Consider the following 17,452-nt stretch of genomic DNA (forward strand, 5'->3'; position numbering starts at 1 on the left):
AAAATTAATAAATTCAATTTCATGTGTGCCTGACAACGCCCATCAGCAATTTTTTATACAATACATGCAACACAATAACAATACTGTATTAAATCGGTTTAAATGCTTACTCTCATAAAATTATATAAATAACTATCACACTAGTTACAATAATGTTACCACAAAAAGTAAACTAATAATTTTTCATTTTCACAAGTTACACAAGCCTTTTTTCGATATATGAAGCAGCAGCTGCCTCTTCGCAATTCCTTAAGACATCCAAAAACTTTTCCCAAGACCCTTCCTTGTTTGCTATCCACCAGTCAATGGCTTTTTCTGTTGGAAACTCATAGTCATGTCCATCATACTTTGCTTCTTCCTTCAATTTTTGTTTCATATCTGTCGGGATGCAAAGTTCTGACAGCAAATACCGAAATGATTTTGTAAATCCAAATTTAGCATGACGTAGTAACTTAATAGCTTCAGAAGCTTCAAATGGAGTTTTATAGCCTATATAAAGAGTTTGCGGCATTACACTTTTAAATTAATTTGTGCCGGCATACTTTTGGCTTGACATGTATCTTCTTCCTCATTCAAAAACTGAACTTCTTTTGTCGGCCCTGTGGCATCATCATCAACAACTGTAGCTTCAATTAATGCAATAAAACATTTAAAAATTCATTTTTAGTAACATGACATACTTTGTTTTAATTTAGAGTCCTCATCTTTTTTTTCTATAGTGGCAAACACAGTAAGAGTTAATAGCAGCATTAGCTGAATGCTTACTTTCAGATGCCAAAAAACACTTCAAGCCTTCTGCAATGTCTTCTTCCTTTAAATATTCCCGTAATTCCTTTTCTATCCATACCCCAACATCATCACATGACAAGATTCCAGCATCAGACAAAGCTTGGCGACCCCCATTGCAATTAAGAGAAGAGTCTTTGTCTTGACAAAAAGAATAAAAGCCCATTTCCCAGTTTGGCAAAGGATCAAGCTTCTCATGTAACTTCTAAAAATCAAAATAAGACAGAATCTCATATGCAAAACGACAATAAAATTATCTTTCTGCTAATATCAAATTTTATACTTTAATCATTTGATGATTTGAATTATAACACTATGACACTATGCAATTTTTTCCATGCAACAAGAAATGTTGCCAGTGTATGCTGAGTAATTGCTTGGTGGGTAGGCCTTACAATTTCCGGGTTTAACCCGATTTTACCCGATTTTAACCTCCCGAAAATAATAAATCTTTTCAGGCTAAACCCGATTTTTACCATAAAAATAACTTAATGTTACACATAAAGAGGTGTGGTCTAGAGTGTGCTTAGCTCATAGTAGGGGTGGTTTATTTCATTTCTAATGTCATCTGAAACTTGACATATGCAAATGACTTTGAACTTTTTAATCAAGACATTCAGAACACTTTGTACAGTATAATTATATTTTCTTCTGAGTTTGGTTCTTAAATTTGTTTAAAAACAACCCGATTTTATGTAATGTGACAGGATTAAACCTGAATTTAACCCCTATTGCCATTTGTTCCTATTTAACCTGAAAAAACCACCCCAAATTTAGAATTTTATTAAACCCGAAAACTGTAAGGCCTATTGGTGGGGTATTCAAATTTGCTTCAATGATAATAATCAACAACCTCTAATTCTTGCCGTATGAAACGCCTGCCATGATCTTTCGAGCATTTTTCTGTTCCATCATCACTAATACATGTATTAGCATATAATTTATCAGCATGACTTAAGCAAATCAAAACTGGGACTCCAAATTTCTTAAAAAACTCAATGCAATTTTTGGCTGCTTTAGTAGCATACCTCCTATAAAGTGAAACATATTAAAATAATGTCAAGTAAGTTATAAAACTCACTTATAATCAAGAACAAAAACAATTAATTGAGAAATACGAAGCAATTCTCTTGAATACAGTGTGCCCTCATCTGCATCATCTATTCCGGGAAAATCAATCACACTCAATCCATCAACCATGCCTTCCAAGTTATACAGAAATGAAACAGTAGTACGCTGCATGCTAGTTGAACCAACTGCTACCTAATTAAAAATTTATTCTAAAATTTATAGACTACTATAATTATTTGTACCTTTTGTCTGAAAAGTGTTTTAACAAGACATGATTTCCCAGAGTTACTAAGGCCCACAATCCCCACAGTGGTGTGAGAGGCTAACTCTTCTCTTAAACGATGAATATTTAGACACCAAATAATCCAGCGAGCAACAAGGGGGCGATATGGCTGCAATACGTGATACAAAAGGTTATTTTTAAAATAATTGTCCCATTTCAATACTAATGTTTTTACTCTAGTTGTTGGTTTAATATCTCTTTTTGAACACAATTCGGCAAGTTGAGTTTCAAGAGAGTAGCTAATGTAGCTTGTATTACAGCTGACAGTTTCATTAAACTTTAAACACTGCAACAAAAACTGCAGTTTACCAGCATAAAATTCTGAGTGTTGATCAGATGCTTGACTAGACTTTTTAAAAATGCCCTTAATGTACTTTTCCACTTTTACAACCATTGCTTTACCTTTTCTGCTGGCATACATTTTTTTTAAGTCGAGCATATCTAAACTGAACAAAGCCCAAACTCCAACAGCTGGTGGTGCTTCTGTGGTCTGAAGAATGTGAGCAGTTTCCAAAGGTGAATCTACTAAAGGCACTCTAATTCGCTGCTCCATAAAGCCTCCCAGTAATAGCGTACAGATTAGGAGCTCATCGTTACAGATATTTTGAATCGTTGTGAGCATTTCTTCATTGTAATTCTTTTTTGCTTCTTCACTAGATTTATCATATTCATGAAAAATATCTTTTTCTAATTCTTCAGCTTTAAGGGCATCTAATTTGTTCCGTCCCTCTTTCAAGACATCTATTGGAGAAAGAAGCTTGCCACCTTTTCTGTCAACTCTGGTTGCAAAGAGCTCTCTAACATTAGCTCCACTTATTACTCGTAGGGTTGTCCTAGCATTATCCACACAATATTTTCTTGCTGTTTCTCGAAGTTTATTCATCAAGGCAAGAAGAGTGCTTCTATCCAAAGGTTGAAGTGGATTTTGATGAGGCCTCACAGGATTACCTTGGACAACCTCAGAAAATGACCTTGGCATAGGTACCGGTACATGCACATCTACTACAGGAGGAAAAGGCATACCAGAAGAACTTATTTGATTAATAACCCGAAGAAATTCCCGCTGCAAATGGTCAAGAAATACAGGATCAGAGCCAACTGCTAAACACATGCATGCTCTATCCAAACCAGCTGCTAATTCAATGGAAGGAGGAGGAGGTACATCAACAGAAACAAAAGCTTCAGCACATTTCCAGGCAATCTCTTGAGGTTGAGGTGCATTTTCAATAGCGTAGCAGATGCTTTCAATTGGAACTATTCGTGTTGCTTCATCTAAAAATTTGCATATGGTTTTGTAGCGCTTTGACACTACACCATCTGAAATGCACTCCAGTAAAGCAGTAAGAAAACTCAGTTTAATGACTTCACCAGGAGTACATATAGCAAGTTGTCGTTGCCGATATGATATATGATATTCACCCTAAAATTAAAACAAAAATGAATATCACAATAACCATTTAAACTCACCATACACTTCACAGGTACTTTACGTTTTATAGGATTTGCAAAGTGGCTGTACAAGACAATATCAACTGTCTCAGTATTCCTCTCAATAATCAAATCTTTTTGATCCCTAGGAGTGTAGTTAAAACGAACAGATCTACTAGTAGCATCTGCTTCAAGATCATCAATAATTATATTGCTTCTGCCATTTATGCCAATTTTAGAGCAAAACCAGAGGTTTTGTCCTTGTAGCACCAGTGCAATTTCATCTCCATGGCGATAGAATGTTATTGAGGAAACATCAGGCTTCAAAAGAGATACAACATTAGCAGCAACAGAAGGTGGGCTCTTAGAATGAACAAAACACTTCTTAAGTACATCATAGTACTTTTCTATGGAATGCTTTAAAAAGAAAACATGAATTAGAAAAGCAAAAGTACATTATAAAGTTTACCTCCTCTAAGATGCTACTATTTTTTGGAATTTTCTCAAGCTCTGCTGCACTTGGAATTTTCAAAATTTCTTGAGCTCTTTGTGGTAATAGTTGAGAGACCATATATGAATGAACATAATGATATATTCCAAAAAGTTTAACTTCTCGAAGTTTCGTCAAATGGTCATCAGAAAGGACGGTCTTTAAATTTGACAAAGAATTTTCAAATTCAGGACTCTAAAATCAGTTTGTATAACATGTACTGTAGCTATAATGCTTTACTGCTGTACCTTATCCTGTTTCCCTGCTTTTTTATACTTAAGCAGATCATTGACAATAACTGCACCAATTTTTCCAGACAACTGTTAAAGTAACAATAAAAATGCCATACATCAATAACTGACTTACATGTACTTTGTCATGATCTTTTACTCCATTGGTAATATCATCAAATCGTAGTAACCTTGACACAAAATCTCCCTGCAGCTGAAAAATGTGGCTATTTTCTTTCATCTCAGCAAGGCACTCTTCTACAGTTTTATCTTCTACTGCTTTGAGTGGAACCAGTGGCACACCAAATGTGACACACATTGTACTCTGTGAAAGATTACTAATGCTAAGACATGTCTGCTTCCATACTGAAGCATACACAGAGAGTGCCAACAGACCACCAAATTCAAATCCTATCCAAATTAAAAAAATTATTGATGTACATGTATGAGCTTACCAGTAAATATAATAGAATAACCATTTTGTATTTGTTCAACAAAAAAACGAACCGGTAAGCGATCAGTTTGCTTCGAAATACCTATACAGACAGGCATGTAACACATAAATTTAGCTTGATGCCCATGCAGCATACCTTCACTGATAATACCACTTTTCTGCCATATCTCAAGATCAGGCTCACCTAAGAAGCCAATATAAAGCTCTTTATCTTTTTCCCGTTTCGCTATAACATAACGCTCCAATTTTGGATCTTGTGGCTTTGATACAGACAACTCATCGAAATCATGAACAATGCTATCTAAATATTTCTTGCTGTCTTTATGTGCAACAAGACAGCATAATATCAAGCAATTATGAACTATTGCTTCAGAAAACAGCTTCTTGTCAGCTTCTGGAGGTATCATGGCTTCATTAATGGCAACAGAAGTATCAGAAGTACGAGTGATTTCTTCTAACATCGCAAAAGACCAGGTATAGAGATCAGCTGGAATTATCATTTCCTTATAACAAAGTCTGTTCAACAATTCACGCAGCTGAGATTTGGAAACAGAGCTTTCAAACTGACTCTTGAAAAACGATGTGATGCACTCTCTTATGACTGTATACTTAGCATCAATATTTTCATCAGATCGTAAAGTACGCTTATGCAGAAGCGATAATTCCATCTTAAATTCTTGAAGCTTGATCTGGTCACTCTGATTAGTACTTGTCATAATTTCTATTATTAAAATAAGGACATGCTTTAATTGTATATAAATCAACCTATATTTTTATTACAACAGTAATTGATAACTGATAGTTAATAATTATACCGTATAGCGGGAAATCTTAGAGAGAATTAAATTTGGCGAAGTTGGTGTTTTGATAGTCATTCGTCAAAAAAATCTGCCATTTTGAGCCATTATGTGCATGCTCAATGGCACGTGGCCACAAACTCACCAAATTAGAATCTACCAATCACTACAATTTAGCAATTTGCCAATTTTAACTCCCTCCAAAATTTCTTGCTATACGATACTCTTTTATTTCTATAAATATTTGATACTTACATAGCCTTCAAATTTTAAAAATAATTTAATAACTTTTTACATTGAGTAGCTTTTAAAAATAATTTTTTGAAATAACTGCTACCAAAGGTGTATCAAGGCCAAATTTTTTGGGGGGGGAGCTGACTTGCTAAGATTATGTGAGACATTAATGTTAAAAAGATTATATGCTATAATATTAATTTATAAAAAAATGCATGTAAATTGTTTGTTAATATTACTACTTTGAATTGCTTTAGCACTTCCCAAATATTGAGGGGGCTCTGTCCCTCCTTAGAAAATATTGGGGGGGGGCTTCAGCCCCACTAGCCCCCCCTTCCTACGCTACTGACTGCTACAATGCACTATGTTATAAAATTCTGAGTGAAATTCACTATGACAATTGTGGAATGACTAGATGGTGTTTCAAAGTGGTTCAATGCACATAAGAATTACAGGCGTGGCCTGACCAGTGCAAGGGTCAGGCCATGTCTGGATATATAAGAATTGCTAGTGTAGAACCTTAGTTTTAGAGATGGGCGAATCCAGAAATTTGCATTTGATTCCAATTCCAAATACTTTTGAGACTGGAATCAATAGAATCAAATACTGATTCTGAGTACTAGATCTGCGCATGCGCAAAGCCACGTGTTACTAACTACAGAAATAAAAATGCAATAATGAATTAACTACTGATTAATTAACTATTATTAATAATAAAGGGTGTGGTTTAATTCAGAAATGTTTCAGACAATACGAGTACGATTGCATTCGGAATCGAATACTCCGGACTCAGAATCGCCCATCGCTACTTATTTTATAATAGACTAGTCAATCGACTGACCTCTTATTTGCGCACACAGTTTCTGAATAACTTCTGTCGATGCAAACTTTTCCAACATCGCGACAAAGGCTTCAACACGCTCACGATATCCTTTCATCACCTGGAGTGCTGTGTATAGTAGCCTTCTTTTCCTGTCTTTTAACGAATTTTTACGATTAGTGACAAACTCGTACGCTTGGTCACTCAATAAATTAGCGGAGTAGTATAACTCATCACACATCTCATCTGGCTCTATTAATTCCAATAAAACTTTAAAGTTAGCCTTAAGGAGTCGACATGCTTCATCTAAGGCAGAAAGAGGAGTTTCTTCTGATTCCTCTACAGCAGCCATTTAAACGCAAAAATATTTAATTGAACCTCGGAAACCGCCCCCAGCAAGCAATGAATAATGTTCAAGCTACATTGTTAGCATTTTAGCAAGAAACCATAATAATGATAATGATAGGTTTAGAATACTATAATACAATAAGAGAACACAAAATACAATATAATAATGATAACAATAATAATAATTCACACATGTATTGTCGGAACAAGTTACATCTGACATAATAATAATAATAATAATAATAATAATAATAATAATAATAATAATAATAATAATAATAATAATAATAATAGTATACATTATAATAGGGGAACAGTCCAAAACCAGAAAGAGGGCCAATAAATTGAAATAATGATAATTGATGAAAATGGCTGATCTCATGATCCTGTCTTTATTCTTTTCAGTGGATGAGTAAAGGGGATTCCTTGATCATGCTGTCCTATGTACGGCTTGTTGTATACACTGGATGAATGAGACCTCTCTCTTGAATTGTGATGTATCGAGCGTTTGTTACCAGCCTTGTGTGAGGAGGAGAGAGAAAAAGAGAAAATATAGAGAGAAAGAGAGCGTGTGAGAGGAGAGAGAAAAAATAATTTAAAAAATGAAAGAACAATTGGAGGAGAAAAAGAAAGATAGAGGGGATACCGTATAGTGGGAAATTATATGGAGGGACTAAAATTTGGCGAATTGCTAAATTTAGTAGTGATTGGCGAAATTTAATTTGGCGAATATGTGGCCACGTGCTATTGAGCATTCATATAATGGCTCAAAATGGCGGATTTTTATTTTGGCGAATGGCTATCAAAATGCTGAATTCGCCAAAATTAATCACCTCAAAAATTTCCTGCTATACGGTGCATGTAAAAAATAAGCAAGAAATTAAAGAAATGATGAAGAGATAATTGTACTATAAATAATTGTACAAATCTCTTACCTTTAATAAAGTATATACGGGCATTACGTTTTCCTTTCTCTCTTCCACATTTTCTACTATCTTTAACTTTAACTTTGTCTTAGTGACACTGGAGGATAATGGTGGCCTAAAAGGAGGAGGAGGTGGTGGTGGGGGAGACGGAGTATTAACAGTTGGTGAGTCGTGATGATGATGATGGTGGTGATAGTGAGTATCATGAGAATGATAATTGTATGCCGTGTATGAGTGAGTTCCATTAGAAGGAGGAGGGGGAGGAGGAGGAGGAGGGGGAGGGATGGGATGAACGTGAGTATATATCTAATAAAAAAGAAAATCACATCATTCACATGTCATGTACATGTATACATGTACGTATCATTTATAATGACATATTATAATTTAATATAATTTACTATTACACTGTACATGTACATGTATATGTACATTGTACTACAATGTACACTACTAATAGTCTACCAAATCAACATTTGTTTGCTTTTTGAAATAAAAACTTCCAAAGATACATACTGTACATGTACACATACACTAATGTACATGTATGTCAGTGTTTCCCACAAAGCATGCTAAGTGAGCTAAACAGCATGAGCTTCATGAGCTGACAAGCACTACAATACAGTACATGGCATTTGGAGCAACTTTAAAAATTCATAAAAAATCCAATTTTGATCAGAATCAGCTCAAACTTTCTACACAACATAAGAACATGTATATGTATCAGAAAAAATTATAAAAATTAATAATTCTCTCGAAGCCATTTTTGACAAAATTTGGCATTTGACCAAAGGCTATAGCCTTTGGTCATTGGCCTGATTTTTGAGTAACTTTAAAAATTCATAAAAAATCCAAACTTGATCAAAATCAGCTCAAACTTGCTACACAGCATAAGAACATGTATATGTATCAGAAAAAATTATAAAAAATGATGATTTGGCTCCTAGCCATTTTTGAGAAAATTTGGCTAAAGTCCTTGTACTCTTTGGATCTTAGTCCAATTTTTATTACCTTTAATAACAGAATGCAAATATACTGATGCACACACACACACACACACACACACACACACTTTAGATGTACATGTATACCATGCTTACAGCAGATTCCTGTAAAAGTGTTTCATAGTTGCTCAAGACAATGGGCTGGACAGTCATGCCCCATAAGTTAGGCAGGAGACTCTTTGGCTGTAAGATACAAGCACCAGGTCTGCAAGGCATGCCATAGGAGACTCTTATCTCTTGTCCTTGAAAGGAATATCCATTGAGATTAAACTGGGCCTCTTCAGCTGAAAATGATGAATTGAAATCAATAAATGCAAAACACCTCGGACAGCCATTGGGAGCTATAGCAACCTAAGGAAAGAGGGAGAGAGGAAGGGAGAGAGAGGGGAGGGAGAGAGAGGGGAGGGAGAGAGAGAGAGAGAGAGAGGCGGGAGGGAGAGAGAGAGAGGCGGGAGGGAGAGAGAGAAGGGGGGAGGGAGAGAGAGGGGAATTAAAGAAATAAGAAAAAAGATGGAAAATAAGTACATGCACATGTACATTAAGTAAATTAATTACCCAAAATGTACATAAAGTTACATTCTCTTACCTGACAGAAATTAATGGTACCATAAACTTCAAACATCTTCTGGAGTACTAAATCATTCTTAAAAGTCTTTGGGAGTCGATCAACAAAGAGAGTTTTTGAATGAAGATCAGCAGTCGTTTGCATCCCATTATCAGCAAAATCAACTCTCAAATGACGTCCACCAATTGCTTTAGTGGCCATTATGTGTTTAGCTAGTAGGGCCTCGTCGCGTGTCGAGAATTCAACAAACCCGTAGCCTTTACTGAGACCACGAGACATACTGTATATTATTAGACACCTTAACACAGTACCTGAAGAGAGAGAGGGGGGGAGAGTGAGAAAGAGAGAGGGAGGGAGAGAGAGAGAGAGGAAGATACAGGAGATTGCAGGATGTCTGAACTACTCAAGTACATAATTATACATTATTGTTCCTTTATACTCTTACAGCTGCTCTCATTCCCTCTATTGTCTCTCACCATTACAAAGACAAATTACATGTGTAGAACATAGATACTAATGCACACATACATGTAGGCCATAAGGCTACCATTATATTGATTGGTGAACCTTATCAGTAGCAATACACATGACACATGACACATGTACAGAGCATGTTTACCTCATGCCATCATACAGTACATGTACATGTACTTATAAACTATACTTATGCTGCGTTTACACTACATAAGTCGGCCAAACCGTGCTGAACCAGACTGAGCTGGCCCTGCTGTACTAACCATGCTGGCCTGGTTTGGCCCAGCTCACTTCAGCTCAGTTTGGTTACTGTTTACACTATCAAATGAAACTGTGCTGGCCCACTTTAAACAGGGCTGGCTCAGTTAAAAAAGCTAGTGTAAACACAGTATAACATAAGCTGAGGGTACTGTGTGTACATAAACAACCAAAACAGTGAAAATACATATAGGAGGTACGTTTGTAATTTTAGGACTTGAATTTGGCAAACTGAGAGATTTTGCCACATAAAACCTGACATTTTGAACCATCTATGTGTAAATGATGTCCACATATTTCCAAATTAGAAAATTCCAATAAGATTGAGAGAAAATTATATGTACATGCATCCTCTTCAAATTACAATACGATCATACATCAATAGTATGTACATGTAGTACTACATGTACATGTACATGTATATACACATACCTAATGGACTGAATAGTTCTCTTAGATTCTCCTTCTTAAACCAGAGTGGTATATTACCAATGAAAAGAAGAGAGTCTGGCCGACTATAAGATGCTTGTAATCTACTTCTCTCGTGTCTGAGTTCTTTGATTCTGTTGAGGTCTTGAATCGCTTTAAAGGCTTGGAATGAAGTAGGGAAGATTAGACGGGCTGATCCGTCGCTGATTTTACACATTATATCACGATCTTGATCAGGAATCAGTGATCTTAACTCCTGTAACGAGAGAGAGAGAGAGAGAGAGAGAGAGAGGGGGAGAGAGAGAGAGAGAGAGAGAGAGAGAGAGAGAGAGAGAGAGAGAGAGAGAGAGAGAGAATGGTGGGAGTATAAATTTGAATGAAGTGAAAATAGAAGAGAAGGAAATCCATGAATTAAGAGGGAGGATATGAAAGAGAAAAAAATAGAAAAATTAATATTAATCCAACTGCCTCTACCAAAAAGACACGTACTGGTACATGTACATATTCTTCGTCTAAACTGTGTAAACATCACTTCAAAAATATTGGCACATTTCGTGTTAAAAGTGTAAAATGAAACCACACAAAATATGCAACCATAACTCTATTCCTGCTTTAGAGTTTTATTGAGCCAACAAAAAAATACAAAGTACACCCATTTTACTAATAATTGCATGTATTTAAATTAAAATAAAAAAGTAATTATTATAGACTATAATCTTTCTCTTTTATTAGTCATAAAATCCCTTTAAAATAAGGTGCGAAAAAATTCAAAATTGAAATAAATTATGTAGTCGATGGTTACGATTCTCAGCATACATCCCAAAAACATTAATAATAATAATAATAGTTACCTTTTCTGTGAAATCCGGTGGCAAACCATTCACAATGACTTTCCTTTTCTTACCAAACTCTTCATCCATCTCCTTCACCAGCTCCAGCTTCTTTGTCACAGGTATTTCATCATCTAAAAAAAGATAAGACATAAAGGAGTTAATTTATGTATATATATATAATGGCAGAGAGTTATACTTTTAGTATAATATATTTCCGAAATTTCGTCCCTTTCCTCCATCATTGCTATTCACAAAGAGAGAGTAATTTTGTAGGCAGAATATTAGATTTATCCTCCGATTTCTCAGCTCCCAGCTCGACACAAACCGACACAAACCAGTAGCTTCTTAATCTTGCACATCCACGTCCACGTCACTATAATACCACGAGTTTTGAATTTTTAAAATTGACAGTCATCACGTGATCTCAACGCCTACGTTCTAAGGCGTGGTCGCCACGCCCACGATACTTATTCAGCAAGAGAGATAAACAGATCATGGAGTTAAAGTGTAATAAAGGATTTTTAATGTAAGCCAAGTGTTGTTTTCTGTGACAATCATTCCTTTCTTTCTTTGTTTTATGTCCTCTCTCACATACACACTTTATAGTTTAATAGGGTTAGCCTTATCTGCTACAATAGGGATCATATTATTGTTTGTTGGTTGTGCCTTACATTATGAATCAGCTAATGAAGGAATGTGAGTACATCACTTATTTATTATTTATTTAATACTGCTCGAGTACATGTACATCACCATTGTAGACTAGTTTTGTGGTTAGACACAGTCCTGGATAGAAATTGGAATTACTTGTAACTCTGGTTTAATCAAGGGATTAATTAGTTATGTACATAATCTCTTGGGTTCATATTAGGTTAAAATGACTGGATTTTTATTCCTTGTAATTGTACATGCTAATGAAGTTATTTTTTGAGCATTAAAACTAATACTATTTAAGGACTTGCTTGTATTGTTATTTTCATATTAAAGTTTCTTTTTTCTGTTTTTTTAGAGTAAACTGGTGGGGTCTATTTGTTCGTAAGTATTTACATATAAATAAGTGATAATTACAATAATTATCATAATTTAGTTATTTTTTATCTCCTTGCTCCTGTGCCGCTCACATTGGCCAAGCTATGTACTGTGAGAGAATGTGCATCAGAAGAAAGCCTGTAAGTGGGTGTGGTTTGGTTTCCATGGTAACATTATTCCTCTTCCCTTTAGTAAAGTGCTGTACGATATTTGTTATTTTATCTCGGCATGCATAGTTGTGTCTGGATTTGGTAAGTAATAGGGGGATATGGCACTACCTCTCACCTGGGTTTCCTACAAAGCATGCTACGTGAGCTAAAAGGCATGCTTTATGACCTGACAACAAGCAAGCTATAGCTTATGGAGCAACTTTTAAAATTCATAAAAAATTCAAACTTGATCGAAATCAGTTTAAAATTTTTACACAACATAAGAACATGTATATGTATCAGAAAAAATTATTAAAATCGAGAATTCTCTCGGAGCCATTTTTGACGAAATTTGGCTGATGTCCAAAGGCTATAGCCTTGGGTCTTTTGCCTGATCTTTTGAGTAACTTTTAAAATTCTCAAGAAATCTAAATTTGATCAGAATCAGCTCAAACTTTCTACATAACGTAAGAACATGTATACGTATCAGAAAAAATTATAAAAATGGAGAATTCTCTCGGAGCCATTTTTGACGAAATTTGGCTAATGACCAAAGGTAGCCTTGGGTCTTTTGCCTGATTTTTGAGTAAATTTTAAAATTCATAAAAAATCCAAACTTGATCGAAATCAGTTCAAACTTTCTACACAACATAAGAACATGTATACGTATCAGAAAAAATTATAAAAATTGAGAATTCTCTCGGAGCCATTTTTGATGAAATTCTGCCAAAGGACCAGTACAGGATATTTTTGAGCAAAGTCAAAAATCTACCGACAAGAGTTTGAGCATTATCCCAATTAAAACTTTGTGGGAAACCCTGCCTCTCATCCTTGTTTTTTATTCTCTCCCTTGTCTGATCCTCTCTCCTGTTTATTTTTAAATGTACATTCCTGTATCTTTTCTCTTTTGTTAGGTCTACCAGCTGTAATGGCAAGGAACATGATTGTATGTCACATTAATTAAAAGTCATGCTTATGTTTGTTTCCTTCCTTTCTCCCTCTCTTCAGATTGAGTATGGTGCTGCTGGTATCATTGGTGGTGCTAATATTTTTGTTTTCTCAACTGTCTATGCTTTCTTTGCATTCTTCACACGAGAAGAAGAATGGGATTGGACATCAGATGACTGGTGACCAGCATAACTCAGTGTTGCTCTCTCTATCTCTGTGTCTCTGTGTCTCTATCTCTCCATGTATCTCCTCTCTCTATCTCTTTGTCCTGCATGTGCTGTAAAGAAAATGAATTTTTAAATATCTATACTCAGTTGTAGTTATAATTATTGTCTGTCTATGCTATATTTTCTCATGGGAACTGCTATTCCACTTCCATTAATAATTTATTGTTCAGTTTAACATTCAATAAAACAATACTTCTTGTTTTAATTTATGTTATAATGATTGAAATGAGTTTGAGCACATACTATTATGAAAAAAATTCAAAACGTAATGAGATCATTTTCCTTGATTCTTTTGGCTATAGCTTGTTGATATTGGATTCTATCTCATAAATATTATTCTTAGTTCTGCTTTTCCTTGTTTTTTTTTTCATGGAGGCTTTGTTTTTCTGTCTATTTTCCTTGATGCATTTTCTAGTCAGGTACATGTACCTGACAAGAATGTCATCTAGTCAATTGATGTAACTTGTACAAAATAATGGCCATCTTCCTAATCTTTGAACCCATGCATTATCATGTGGTTTACTAGTTGCAATGACAAGGAACATGATAGCCTACATGTATATATGTCATGTTAGAGACATTGTTTATGATGTGTTCTGTTGAAAGTTTGGGATAATTCTAAACTATTCAAAGATTTTGTGTTGACAATATGTATGGATATTATTTCATGTTTTCCAAAGTACATTTTATCATTATTTTGAAATTCTAATGTCACAAAAAACAGTAAAAGTGTGTACTTTTACTGTTTATTGTGGCATAGAAATTTCAAAATAATGATAAAAATGTACTTTTGGAAAACACGAAATAATATCCATACATATTGTCAACACAATTTTTGAATAAAAGGTCACAAGGAAATCAAAACAAATGAATAATGTACAGAAAGTATCATCAATTAATCTACAATCGCAAAACAAAATATTTCTATTGTGAGTATTGTGACATATTTCAGTAAGACAAACAAAGGCATGATTTCCTATAAAACTAGAGCGAAAATTGCTAACACAATTAGAGAAATAATTATGAAGATAATTATAGGACTCCTCTCTCTATTGATCCTTACAGTGCTAGGCACAGAAACAGAATTTGGGCAATTTGAATCTGATCCAAATGGCTACAACATACAAGAATCAGATTCTAATCAGCCATTAGATGATGACACTGACTTACAACAAGAAGCAGCACCAAAAGAAGAAATGGAGACACAGGAGGAACAAGAGGAGACTGACAACAAATTTGAATCTGATTCAAATGGCTACAACATACAAGAATCAGATTCTGATGAGCAATTGGATGATGACACTGAGCTACAAGAAGCAGCACCAAAAGAAGAAATGGAGGCCAGGGCAGCCAGACGAAGTCGTTTCTATGATATAAGATACATGAATGCACTTGATGCACACATTAACAAAGTCATTCAGTCAAACTTCCGAAATCAACCAGGTGAGGTATTACTGTGGTATGTAGCATACAACATTAAGCATTAGGATTAAATTGTGTTTTATTTTTGGATCCCTTTTGATTATAGTGATTCAACTCCTCTATTTATGGACTGATGGATCAAGAGTCCTGAAAATCAAGAAGGTGAATGGAGGGACTTTACGCACATCAGGAAGATTGCTACAGAGGATGTATATGGGGAATGGAAGAAGGTCTAAAACTGGACGATACTTGGCATATCGGCCAAGATTTAGAGGCTACCATTACACTCGTCTTGGTGCTATATTTGTTAATCTCAACAGACTCTTCCCTTGTGCCAGATCAACTCGAATTTCTTGCCGCAGGTTTACAATAGAAGAGGATGGATTCTTAAAAGGAAAGGCAATCATTGAAGCTGCTGATCTTGGTAACCACTTCAGAGTTTTTGGAAGACACGTTGATACATATGGGCTTGCATTTCAAGGTTGCTGTTATCTCAATGGTGCCAATGGTTGTCTTCCTAGGTGGTTTCACACAACGATTGCTTGCTTGCTTCCAAGGTCCTGTTTTCGAAGCTGAACAAAAAAGAACATGAACTGTAGTTTAGTATTAACTGTAGTTTAGTATTAACTGTAGTTTAGTATTGTTGTTATTAGATGCAGTTTAGCTGTAGTTTAATTTTTTGCCATAATTTTGTTTTAGATTTGTCATAATGTTTTAGATTATTATAAGTAGTAAAAGACATGCTGACAATTGTAAAAGCTACTGCAGTGGGTGTACCATTAAGAATTTTGGCATATAGTGCTCAGCTCATTGTTAGTACAATTTGAAGTTGCTCAATAATCTGTCAAAGACCCTAGTGCAGAGATTTTGGTCAAATTTTGCTAAAAGAAAGACTTTGTGCATTTTGAATATTAATAAAAACAATGAATCATATAAAACTTTACATTTCAAATTGTAATTGAATAATGGAAAGTATGTGAGCATAGAAGTAGATAACTTAATTTATCTTGTAAAATTATAGATCTACTTCAGTTATACCTTTATTTACTGTTGGTGCATTAATAAAATAAAATAATTTACACTCCTATTGGTACTAGCAACTCCCATTAGTACCATCTGCTTTATTATAGTAATTATTAATAATGTCATCATGAGCTGGATGCTTTGAGTCATTGTTGGTTAGACTAACTATTTAAAATATAACTATTATAAAGATGATGGCAATACTTACCATGAATTACTATTGTATATTTTGTCAATTCCTCTCGCATTAAAAAGTGTTCAGATTCTTGTTTGAAATATTGTAACCAGTACATCTGACATGAATGTGAGTACATGCTATTATTAAAAAATACAAAATAGAATGTAATGTAGTTCACTTTTCTTTGAATTTATAGCTAAGCTTTTTTGAATTGGGTTCTTTCTCTTAAACAGTATTCTTTATGGCTCTGTTTCTTTTTCCTCTTTTTTTCCTTGTTTATTTTCCTTTCCTTTTCTTTAATTTCCTTCCTTTTTCCTTGATACATTTTCTATCTCGTCGTTAATCAGGTGAGTCACCTGAAATAGATCTACCTGTTGAAAGTTTGGGCTAATTCTAAAATTTTGTTTTGATAATATGCATGGATGATGTTTCATGTCTGAAATTTTTCAGTAAAGATACACAAAGATCACAAAGAAATCAAAACAAATCAATAATGTACAGAAAGTATTATCAATTAATCTACAATCACAAATCAAAGTATTTCTATTGTTAGTATTTTGACATATTTTAGTAAGACAAACAGATGCATGAATTCCTCTATTGCTAGACTATAAAACTAGAGCATGAATTGCTAACACAAGCAGAGAAATATACTCATACAATCATTATGAAGATAATCGTTGGAATCTTCTCTCTGTTTATCCTTACAGCACTAGGCATGAAAACAGAATTTGATGAGGAATTTGAATCTGATCCAAATGGCTACAACATACAAGAATCAGATCCTGATGAGCCATTAGATGATGACACTGAGTTACAACAAGAAGCACCAAAAGAAGAAATGGAGACACAGGAGGAACAAGAGGACATTGATGATCAACAAACACAGTCACTCAAGAGTTATGGAACATGCAGAGGGCTGTATTCATCTTGTGCAGATATCAAGAGTAACAACCCCAGGAGCCGATCAGGTGTATATCGCATAAAAACTAACAACCGTTATATCCATGTCTACTGTTACATGGGAACATTATGTGGCATGAGGC

General features: G+C 34.7%; 4 protein-coding genes across 4 annotated transcripts; 2 read left to right on the top strand and 2 right to left on the bottom strand.

Moving 5' to 3' along the window:
- Positions 1 to 17: 17 nt before the first annotated feature.
- Positions 18 to 6,945, bottom strand: LOC109582688 (uncharacterized). The gene is made up of 14 exons (XM_019997557.1): positions 6,615 to 6,945; positions 4,879 to 5,463; positions 4,744 to 4,824; positions 4,425 to 4,699; positions 4,307 to 4,378; positions 4,038 to 4,253; positions 3,608 to 3,985; positions 2,100 to 3,560; positions 1,868 to 2,049; positions 1,640 to 1,817; positions 766 to 991; positions 681 to 713; positions 543 to 626; positions 18 to 489 (listed from the first exon to the last, which is right to left on the bottom strand). The coding sequence occupies exons 1-14, from the start codon at positions 6,943 to 6,945 to the stop codon at positions 197 to 199; spliced, it is 4,395 nt and encodes a 1,464-aa protein (XP_019853116.1). The 3' UTR covers positions 18 to 196.
- Positions 6,946 to 7,119: 174 nt separating this feature from the next.
- On the bottom strand, positions 7,120 to 11,802 carry LOC100639613 (ribonucleoprotein PTB-binding 1-like). The gene is made up of 7 exons (XM_019997573.1): positions 11,627 to 11,802; positions 11,449 to 11,561; positions 10,601 to 10,853; positions 9,458 to 9,747; positions 8,968 to 9,222; positions 7,877 to 8,173; positions 7,120 to 7,460 (listed from the first exon to the last, which is right to left on the bottom strand). Exons 1-7 carry the CDS (start codon positions 11,670 to 11,672, stop codon positions 7,320 to 7,322), a joined length of 1,395 nt encoding a protein of 464 aa, XP_019853132.1. The 5' UTR covers positions 11,673 to 11,802; the 3' UTR covers positions 7,120 to 7,319.
- A 59-nt stretch (positions 11,803 to 11,861) lies between these two features.
- LOC100638983 (leptin receptor gene-related protein-like) lies at positions 11,862 to 14,009 on the top strand. The gene is made up of 7 exons (XM_003387150.3): positions 11,862 to 11,956; positions 12,037 to 12,126; positions 12,440 to 12,465; positions 12,518 to 12,599; positions 12,652 to 12,710; positions 13,523 to 13,554; positions 13,617 to 14,009. The coding sequence occupies exons 1-7, from the start codon at positions 11,925 to 11,927 to the stop codon at positions 13,737 to 13,739; spliced, it is 444 nt and encodes a 147-aa protein (XP_003387198.1). The 5' UTR covers positions 11,862 to 11,924; the 3' UTR covers positions 13,740 to 14,009.
- A 780-nt stretch (positions 14,010 to 14,789) lies between these two features.
- Positions 14,790 to 15,946, top strand: LOC109582697 (uncharacterized). The gene is made up of 2 exons (XM_019997568.1): positions 14,790 to 15,226; positions 15,312 to 15,946. The coding sequence occupies exons 1-2, from the start codon at positions 14,806 to 14,808 to the stop codon at positions 15,779 to 15,781; spliced, it is 891 nt and encodes a 296-aa protein (XP_019853127.1). The 5' UTR covers positions 14,790 to 14,805; the 3' UTR covers positions 15,782 to 15,946.
- The last annotated feature ends 1,506 nt before the right edge of the window (positions 15,947 to 17,452 follow it).

The sequence above is a fragment of the Amphimedon queenslandica genome, unplaced genomic scaffold (genome assembly GCF_000090795.2).
Source record: "Amphimedon queenslandica unplaced genomic scaffold, v1.1 AMPQUscaffold_13363, whole genome shotgun sequence".
Lineage (NCBI taxonomy): Eukaryota > Metazoa > Porifera > Demospongiae > Haplosclerida > Niphatidae > Amphimedon > Amphimedon queenslandica.